Source organism: Aythya ferina, assembly GCF_964211825.1.
Source record: "Aythya ferina genome assembly, chromosome: W".
Taxonomy (NCBI): Eukaryota; Metazoa; Chordata; class Aves; order Anseriformes; family Anatidae; genus Aythya; species Aythya ferina.
In genome coordinates, this window is record NC_140313.1 from 8,555,447 (window position 1) to 8,565,399 (window position 9,953).

Sequence of the window (9,953 nt, forward strand, 5' to 3'; positions counted from 1 at the left end):
TAATTATCGATACAAAAATAAGATGTACACTACTACTATAACAACCCCCCCCTTGGGAGCACTGCAGTTCGCTATAGGTCTGTCCTTTCTCTCAATCACAAGTCACACTCATTAGTTACCTGTGAAAATAAAAGGTTAGTTTACAATTGTAAGCTCTTATCCTGCTCAGAGTCCACTGCGAGATTTTTCTCTTCAATTTCAACTTCCAACAAGTCTTTTGTAGGAACAGCTTCCCAGGTACTAGCGTCGACAGATGCCTTCACTCAAGTATAGTGAGTCCAACCTTTTTCCGCAATTCTTACGGCTGTTTCAGTGGTCAGTAATTGTCCTTCCCATTCAGGCCGGAGTTGACTCTTTCCAGGTCCGAATCAGGACCCAGTTTCCTGGATGATGGTGGTGAATGGGGAATTCCAAAGGTGGGGTTTGAGCCAACAACCCACAGGTCCTGAGAGATGACAAAGAAGAAGACAACCCCAGAATACAGTTCTTAAGGAAACTCTCTTATTTTGAATTGTGGTATCTCATCCCTTCTGCCCAGATAGGGTAATCTGAACAGCATCTCATATGGTGAAATTCCTATATCCTTTCTTGGTGCTGTTTAAACCTGTAGGAGTAAGCATTTTACCCAAGGAAGTTGGGTTTCTAACACTAGTTTAGTTAATTGCTTCTTTAATGTCTGATTCATTCGCTCCACCTTCCCAGAAGAGGAGGGGTGCCAGGGGCTGTGAAAATCCCACTCAATCTCTAAGGCCTGCTTTAATCCTTGCAGTAAAGCTTACACCCATCTAGTCACGTGGTCAATTAGGACAAACAAGTAACTCAGTAAAGTTTACCTGTATACTTTGGAAAGGTCAAACCCCTGGCTCCCGTCCCCCTCTAGATGGGTTACAGAACACCTTTTTATTTACCTTTTGACATATGGTACATCCTCTACATATGTGCTTCCCTAAAGTGTATATTCCTATACAGACATATTTTCTTAGCACAACATCACACATTGCTTGCACCTCCTAATGACTCTTCTGATGTAAAACAGTTAATATTTGCCTCATTATCACTTTATTCAGCATTTCTCTCCCATCAGGGAGTATCGATTTTCCTTCAGACTTCATGGCTCCTGATTCCTTAAAAAAAATCTTTCTTTTAAAACTTTTTAGTTCTTTCTTAATTTTCAACAATTCCCTGAATCCTCTCTGCATTTATTCTGTTTTCCTTCAGACATTAGATGCCTTAAATACCTGACTTCTCTTTCTCCATATTGTAATTTATTTATTTATTTATTTATTTATTAATACTCCCAAGCCCTGCTTTCCCAGAAAGTTGAATAGCTTGTTAGTAGCTTCCTTCACAACTCTTTTCTCCTGTCCTGACAATAGAAAACGATCCACATATTTGTTAACATTAATACCTCCTTGGGAGGTTGTAATTGCTCCTAAATCTTTTGTTATTTAAACTGACCCAAATAGATAGGTGTCCCTGTAAACCCCTGAGGTAAAATTGTCCACCTATATTGTTGCTTCCGCCCCCATTTCAGGGTCTTTCCAGTCAGAGGTGAATATACATGTATGTTTGCTCTCAGGGCCAGAGAGCACTCCATTAATAACACTGTTATTCCAGTCTAACAATTTACTATTTGAATGCCCAATTTAATCATCAAATCCCTTCCCAACAAATTAGTCCTTGCCTTGGGTACATACAATAATTACCCAGTGATCATTTTATCCCCTAGTCTCAGCTTGGTATCCCCCCCAAAGTGACACTGTTATCCCAGCCCCATCACTTTTTAGGGTTTCATTAGTTAATTTAATCCCTGATACTTTACAGGTCAGTAATGACCTAGCTGTTCCCCAGTGTATTGGGTTTGATGGCAAGGTTCGGGGGCTGTGAGTAGGGGGGGTGGGAAACTGCAGTGGCAGCCCCCGTGAGAAAAAAAACCCGGAAGCCTCCCCGTGGCAGATAAGGGACAATTTCATCTGGCCCTAAGGGGCCCACTGCTGCCCAGAGCCAAGCCATGAGCAACACAGTCCGTGCCTCTGTGAGAACACATCCACGAAAACAAACAAACAAAGAAACAAACAAAAACCTGCTGCTCAACAGCAGTTGGGAGAGCGAGAAACCCCCCCCGCAGACACCAAAGTCAGTGCAGAAGTAGGGGGAGGAGGCGCTCCAGGCGCTGGAGCCGAAGCCCCCCCTGCGGCCGCTGGAGAGGCCCCTGGTGGAGCAGGCTGTTCCCCCCTCCCCGATGCTTGGGAAACTGAACAAACACCACAGCAAATATGCAAATATACCATAACTTCTAGACTGTTACTTAGATAATGCCTACATCCTCTTTCCCTGCTCATTCAACTTCAAACAGCTCTGTTAAATATTACATGCCACACCTTTAACACCTTCAGCAACTCTTTTAACACTTCCTTTATCTTTCTCCAGACTGTACTTTTCTAATACCAGCACCAAAGGCTCAGTCAGGGTCCAACTTAATTCCATACCTTTTCCCTCCAAGATACTGAAACAACATATCAATATAGCATATTTCATCCCATTTTCCTTCTTTCCTCCTTCTTCCACTACAGATATTCCCATTCGAAGTGGCCAGCCTGGCCACGCTTAAAACATCTTATCAAAGCCTGTCTCTGCTAGGACTCGGGCCACAACACAGGCAGCCTTCTTTGCCTGCCATTCCTTCATCTCTCTTCCTCTCCTTTCCATCCTGGCCCTGACTCCCCCTGAAGATTTTCTTCATCTTTCTCCAACCCTCTGCCTCACTACCCACTGCACTGTCAATACCATTAGTTTCGCTCTCTGCTTTTCCTTCTCATCTCCCCTCCGGACACACACCTCCAGGGCCTCCCGCAGGAGGGTCCCCCAGTGACTGTTCACTACATCCCCCCACCTTCTGAAGCATTTTCTGCATATTTTTCCAGGCTTTAATCACACAATGAACTTTCAAGAGCCCTTGGGATACTGGGTCATCAGGTCTCATCCCCAAGTACTTTCTCATTCTGACCCCAAGTCTCTCATATGATTTCTGTGTTGCACACTATTATTATTCCAGCCAGGATTGGCAAGTGGGTATTTCTGCCCTGCCGGTATTACCCCTGGTCCTGGAGGATGAGCTCTTTCCCATTCTTGTATAGCAGCTCTCCTCCTGATCATTCCCATTTCTTTCCCTGTAAACAACATACTTATAGACATAATTCCCTCCCCCAAGAGTATAAATCAGGTCGTAGGAACTGGTCTAATTGTTCAGCTAGGCTGTTGGGGTCCTTGAATAAAGACTTCCTCTCCTTCTTAAAAAGTCCTAACCTCTCTGCTGGTAAGGAGGAGGGGGTAGTTCACCTAAGAGGATACACAGTTAGCGTTAGTACTGTTAGTATCAGGGAAGGCAAAATTCTCAACATATCTTCTACCTTGTTCTAATTCTTGCCAGAGCCTAGAGTACGATCCTTCTTTAGGGACAGTGTTAATTCCAGTCCCTGTCTCCCTTCCTGGAGTGACTGCTGCTGCCACCAGTTCAATATTAAGATTATAGGGAGCATAACTTGGCTCCTTCTCTGAAAAAGGAATCTTATTGTTTACACATAAATTTAAAGCCTGAATTTTCATCAGACCCGTATTTTGGCCAAAATACTGCTGTTTCCTTAATTGGTTCTTTTGTCCAGACTGATACACAATATTTAACCTTTTTTTTTTTTTTTTTTTTTTTAATTACTTTTCTTTTACAATCCCTCTGATTTTGGGATTATGTTTCCAATTTCTTATCATTTTTCAGGAAGAACTATTAGTAGGCACTCCCCCAGGGATATCTCCCTGTCCCCTGGAACTCATATTTTCCCATTTTTCCTAACCCTCGCCAGTATGTGCTACAGAAATTTCCCTTCTGCAGTGTACCACACACCAACGTACTGAAAAATGGGGGTGTACCGCCAAGCACTTCCCCGTGCCAGCGTTACCGCACACCTATGAGTTTACCAGATTCCCTGGAACTCGTACTTCCCATCTTTCCTAACCCTCGCCAGTATGTGCTACAGAATTTTCCCTTCTGCAGTGTACCACACACCAACGTACTGAAAGATGGGGGTGTACCGCCAAGCACTTCCCCGTGCCAGCGTTACCGCACACCTGAGTTTACCAGATTCCCTGGTGTACTTCCAAGCACTTCCCCGTGCAAGGATTACCGTACACCAGATTCCCCTGGTGTAGTGCCAGCACTTCCCCGTGCAAGGGCTTACCATACACCAGATCACCCGACCCCCAAGGCAATACTTAATATTTCTTACCTTGGTCTGTGCACAGAGTTACCGGATCGATTCTTAAAAACCCGGAGTGCCTACCTTCTTCCTTTCCCCACTACTTCACGGATCCTGCCTCTTTAACCAGTCTCGGGCCCTCTGTCAGCTTTCCGCAGAACCGCCACCGTCGATGCACAGGACCGCTGAAATCAGCGGGGCATGCCTTCCTGCTGCTGCGGCGGTGGGGCTCCCCAGTAGGTGACTGGATCCCGGACGAGCCCCCAAATTGTGAGAAACACTCCGTAGCCAATAACTTAGGCTCAGGCGAGGATCTCAGTGAAGTAGTAATTTATTCGCGATTGCAATGGCGGGCGCCCCACAAGCAGGAGAGAGCGCATCTACTAGTTCCAAAACACAGTTTATATACCTTTTGATGGCAGGACCCTCCCCTGTTTCCCCACTGAGTGGGTAATCCAGATTCACAATCTATCTGATGCTTCACAAACAATGCATGGCCTTCAGTCGCCGGCCTGTTAAATTTCAAATTTCTTTTGACATTTTTACTGCTTGAAGTGGTAATGTTTCTTCACTTATCTGACTTGACTTGACACCGTGATTTTCACCTAATTGTCCTAAGGAGTCTGATTGTCTGCATTTTACAAGGTCGCCTGCTAAACTTTCTTATCACTGTAAGCATATCTCAGTACCACATTCCCTCCTTCTAAACAATGTAACTCTGCAAAAACAACATTTCTATTCCCACACTCCCGGTCGGCTCCCTCCGCGCCCCGAGGGCACGCGACCTCCCTGAGCGCCGATAAGCACCGGGTCGACGGGAGCGGAGCCGCCGAGAGGGCGGGGACAAGGGAAGAGGGCAGGCGAGGCAGCCAATCGAGGCGCGGGGGCGGTCGGCGGCGATCTGTCGGCCCAATGAGCGCCGCGGAGGGCCGGGCCGAGTGCGGGAAGCGAGGGGGCGTTGTACCGAGCGGGCGCCGTCATGGCCGACGGGATTGTTAGGGCGCAGGCCGCCTGGCCCGGTGGCGGCGCTGCCGCTGCTTTCGGAGCTTTCGGAGAGGTCGCCTGCAAGGGCAAGGAGGTCCCCGCCAACGTTCTCCGTGAGGATGAGCGGTCGTGGACGAGGAGGTAGCCGCGGCGTTGTTGTGCGAGTCTTTCCTTCCTTTCCTTTCCCTCGGCCGCTCGCAGGCCCTCTGAAACGAGGGCCCGTCGCGGGTCCCGGGAGTGCGGCAGGGCGGGTGGTGGCCTTGCTGCGGGAGGGAGGGAGGGACGGACGGACGGTCGGTCGGGGTCTCTCCGGCTCGTGGCGCTCTCTACTGCAGCGCCTCTAAAACGCCGCGCTTCTTCGGTGCCTGCCCCCGGGGTGCCACGGCGCGTACTGGGTCGCCGGCGCAGTCGGTCTCCTTGGGGGTTCGGACTGTATGCATATAGGCAGTGAGCATCGCAGTAGTGACCGTAATCAGTCGTTTCTGCGTAGCAGAAATGCAGGTCTTGATGCGCCTCGTGATAGCGTTCTAGAGACGCCCCGGCTCGGCTGTGCTAGGCTTTGGTTATGGCACCACCCCCACCGCGCACACGAGCGCGCGCTCTCTCCAAAGTGGCTTGTGAAAGGGAAGAATTGCAGCTTTTCCTAGCTTTCTTAAACACCTAGAAACCAGTCAATCCCGCAGGCTGCGAGAGCTTCCCAGCTCTCATTTCCGTGCTGGAGGTGGACCGTGATAAGAGCACGCTGGCGAGGTTCACTGATGCTGGTGCGCCGCAACGTGCTAGGAACTAAGTGAGCAGCTGCTGAGAGTTATGAAAAAATTGCAGATGTTATCTGCAAGGTGTTAACTCTAAGTTAGTGTCCAGCATAACCGTTGTTGCTGTTTTTAAGTTTGAAATGCTAAAGATAGGACAGTTAGGGATTTCCTCTGCTTCTGACGGCAGGGTTTATCTGCAGCGTGGAAAACAGGCCCTTAGTGAAAGGGGCTGCGTTGCCCGCTCTGCGTGCTGACTCGTAGAATGGTTTGGCTTGGAAGGCACCCTTAAAGATCATCTAGCCCAACCCGCCTGCCGCGGTCAGGGACGTGTTTCACTAGATCGGGTTGCTCAAAGCGTTGACGCGTTGCTTGGAACAGCGCTTTCTTAATAGGTCTCGGTAATGTTGCAGCTGCCGCCCGTTTGGAGTATTGGAAGCGTTCAACTGCTCTCCGGAAACCGTGCTTGCGGTAGCGCCCCGCCTTTACGAAAGGGCGCGTTTCCTGTCTCCTTCGTGGTGAAGGCTGCGCGAGGAGTGTGCGTGCGTGTGTGTGTGTGTGTGCGCACGCGCGTCTGTTTTGACTCGGCCGTACTGGCTGCAGCAACGTATGTAACCTGAACGCTGTGCTTGATTGGAGAACCAGGCCGTTAACTTGAGTCTGATGAGTGACTTGAGAGCAGACAACCTACTCTGACCGCTCTTAGTGCGACGCGTTTCCTGGAGGACGAATTAGTTGCAGTTTCTCGCTTGGTCTCAACTTGAGGTGGGGGGAGGGGGCGGGGGCTTAGAACCGCTTTTGGAGCGTAGTTGGCTCTAGCGAATGGTCTTGAATTTGCTTAGCTCGCTGTACCGAAGGCCTGTTTTACGGTTGAGCGATGTTATAGGGAGGAGCGTGAGGAAGGCTTATAATTCTCGATTGTCGTGCAGTGAAAGGCGATGGTGAGTAAGAAGTACAAAGCATCTGTGGAATCGAGTCTTATCGGCAGTGTTTCAGTCGCATCTAAAACAAATAAAAATAGCGGAAGTCGCTAACCTGAAGTACTCGGCTGTCTCGCTGCCCCCGTCACCTTGCGCATGTCGTGGTTTAACCCGGCTGGCAGCTAAACACCACGCAGCCGTTTGCTCACCCTCCCCCCTCCCTCTCTGGGACGGGGGAGAGAAATGGAAAGTGAAGCCCGTGAGTTGAGATAAAGACAGTTTAATAAGACAGGAAAATAATAATAATAATAATAGTACAATGATGATAATAGTACTACTAATAATAATATGTACAAACAAGTGATGCACAATGCAATTGCTCACCACCCGCTGACCGATGCCCAGCTTAACCCCGAGCAGTCCGGCCCCCTCCCCCCGGCTAGCCACCCCTATATATTGTTTAGCATGACGTCAGATGGTATGGAATACCCCTTTGGCTAGTTCGGGTCACCTGTCCTGGGTATGTCCCCTCCCAGCTCTTACTGCACCCCCAGCCTGCCTGTTGGCAGGACAGAGCGAAAGTCTGAGGTGTCCTTGGCTTGGTATAAGCACTGCTCTGCAACAATTAAAACATCGGGGTGTTATCAGCACTCTTCTCATCCTAAGCCAAAACACAGCATTCCACCAGCTACTAGGAAGAAAATTAATTCTGTTCTAACTGAAACCAGGACAGCGCGCTGGATCCTGCTTCTGGCGCCGTATGCAGTTTCTGTCTGCTGGTGATTTGGGGAGTTCCCTCGCAAGTAGTTGCGAGTTGATGGTTTCCTACATGTCGGTGGTATTCGTGTTTCGAAGGTGATGCCTTGGCCTCGGTCTGGAGGTGTCTGACGTCGGTCCGGCCGTAACGGGCTAATTTGGAACGTTCCTTCCCCTGAGTACGTGGCGTTCTCGAGGACGGAGAGTTAATACGGCCTCAGCTGGATTACTCCAGGTTCTTTGAAGATGCCTTCCTGCCTCTGGCCGAGGCAATATTTGGACATAACCGAAGGACAGTTAGCCATTGTTTGCTGCTTGTGTGTCTTGTGCGTAGAAGGTAGAGAACTTTGCCTATTCAAAGCTCGCTTAAGAAGAATCGCTGTTTTGTCGTGCGCGTTTGGGGTGCCTGATAATCTGCTTCGGTAGGACGAGTTCAGTGGGGCATAGTGATTTGCTTAAGCTGTTGCCTTTCTCTGAAGCCGACTACGTTTTAACTGTTTACTCTTCCTCCAGTGCCTTGCGTTCCGTGATAGTTCGCCTCAGGCTCCAGTGTTTTTTCCTAGTCCTTCCTGAGAAGGCAGTTGTCCGGTTATGTGAAGCAGACGATTCTGGTGGACCCGTGAGTACTGTGGGAGCTTTCTGTTTGCTAGGCTGGCTGTACCTGTAACAGGTTTGTAACTTCCTAGACTCTTTCCCGTCCCCTCTTTTCCTCTGGCTGTTGCAGAGGGGCGCACAGTAGGCTATTTGGGGTTGTCCGATGCTGTAGTCTTTCGCCTCTAGCTTGTAATGGAGTTGAGCTTTTTGACTGAGAGCAGTGATATAAAGCGATGCTCGTCTCCAGCTACGCGCTTGCAGTGCAAAAAGCAGCGTTGTTCCGGCGTGCGGTCTGATGCCCGTTTTCACGGTTTCCGGACAGCGGGGGTGGTGCCTTGACTATGCAGAAGAGGGCTTGGGGTTTGGGCAGGTCAGAGGCGAGGAAAGGGAAAGCTGGTTGAGCGGCGCTTGGGTGTTTGTTTCGCTGTTAGCTATGCAAGTCAAGTTCCAAGGCTCTGTGAGCCCACGCAAGAGAAAAGGCACCGTGAAGCTTTTATTTTCCGCCAGAGTGGCTTACGTTGCCCGAAGCTATGACGGGGGCTTTAAGCCCCAAGACAAATTCAGCTTCTGTGACTGTTTTGTAGTCTGTTACTGTCTAGAGGGTAATTCAAAGAGCGGCGGTTGAATTGTGAAGGATTAGCTAACCGTGTTCTGTGGGTGGTTCTCCGCTCGCGTTCATTCTGTGCGTCGTGGCACAGCACGTTAGGTGACGTTATTTCCTTTTTCCAGCTTCTTGGGCGTTTCGTGGTTGTTGGCAAGAAGTGTGCTGTTAACCTGGACCTGACCAATGGATTCCGGATGGCTGTGAATGCCCACCCTCGGGCCCTTCAGACTATCGTGTACATCTATGTATTCTGGGTGGCGGTCAGTTGGGCCGGCCTCCCGGCTAAGGTTTTTGCACCGCAGGCGTCACTGCACGCGTACGGGTCGCCGCCGAATAGGTTTCATATGTTGCCCATCAGTCTAGCCCCTGTTGAGGTTTGATTTATTATTTTTTTTGGACGGCTGTCTGTGGAGGGTAATAAAGAGCTTTTGAGCAGCATTTGCACAATAAAGATGGAGCATGGGGATATCACCTCTGTCTTGCGTGTCTTACCGATGGAAATAGTTCCGCAAGTTAAAACGGCGTCTCCCTGGAGCGCACGTGCGCAGAATGTTTTGGTCCGTTGACAGTGTCGTGTAGGTGGTGGTTTGCCCATTCATTTGGAACGCGAAGCTAGAAGCGCTCGGCGGTCCTGTGGGTCTCTGTCTTCCTAAGACGATCTAGGATGTGCTGTGTGTTTGAGGCCTTGCTATCTTCCCCCTGCTCCCGAATAAAAGCGTGCCCTTTTATTGCGAAATAGCCGAGTTGAGGACTGGCAGATGTAGAACCAGAGAAGAATAAGGTTGGAAGAAAGCTTCCAGGCATTGTCTGTTGTCTGCCCCTGTCCCGAGGAGGAGGCAGAATAAACTCTACCGGGTGTAATTTCTGACAGGTGCTTGTCAGCCTGTTCTTGACTACCCTAGGAGTTTTGCTACCGCTTTCTTTTCGGTCCTCCTCGTGGGTTTCGCAACTTTGAGAAGGAATTCCTCCCACAGGATGTAGAAGGCTCTGGGATGCTTGAGTCGGCTTCTGATAAGTTCGAGACTCGGCTGCCGTTCTCTTTATTTTTTTTTTGTGTTTATTTTTAGTGTCTTTTTTTTTTTCCCCTAAACGA

At 49.3% G+C, this 9,953-nt stretch overlaps 1 protein-coding gene across 2 annotated transcripts; it reads left to right on the plus strand.

The window, feature by feature from the left end:
• The first annotated feature begins 5,179 nt into the window (after positions 1–5,179).
• Positions 5,180–9,331, plus strand: LOC311426352 (adenosine 5'-monophosphoramidase HINT1-like). 2 transcript variants are annotated; one of them, XM_084502808.1, is made up of 3 exons: positions 5,180–5,375; positions 8,176–8,281; positions 8,986–9,331. In XM_084502808.1, exons 1-3 carry the CDS (start codon positions 5,230–5,232, stop codon positions 9,238–9,240), a joined length of 507 nt encoding a protein of 168 aa, XP_084358934.1. In that variant the 5' UTR covers positions 5,180–5,229; the 3' UTR covers positions 9,241–9,331. The 2 variants fall into 2 exon arrangements, with proteins under 2 accessions (XP_084358934.1, XP_084358935.1); XM_084502809.1 differs by lacking the exon at positions 5,180–5,375 and adding an exon at positions 5,978–6,927.
• The last annotated feature ends 622 nt before the right edge of the window (positions 9,332–9,953 follow it).

Bases quoted from the DNA above. Each gene is read 5' to 3' on its own strand.
- LOC311426352 (XM_084502808.1), top strand. From the start codon at position 5,230: ATGGCCGACGGGATTGTTAGGGCGCAGGCCGCCTGGCCCGGTGGCGGC. The intron at 5,376-8,175 runs GTAGCCGCGGCG...CTCTTCCTCCAG, and splicing joins GAGCGGTCGTGGACGAGGAG to TGCCTTGCGTTCCGTGATAG. The intron at 8,282-8,985 runs GTGAGTACTGTG...TCCTTTTTCCAG, and splicing joins CAGACGATTCTGGTGGACCC to CTTCTTGGGCGTTTCGTGGT.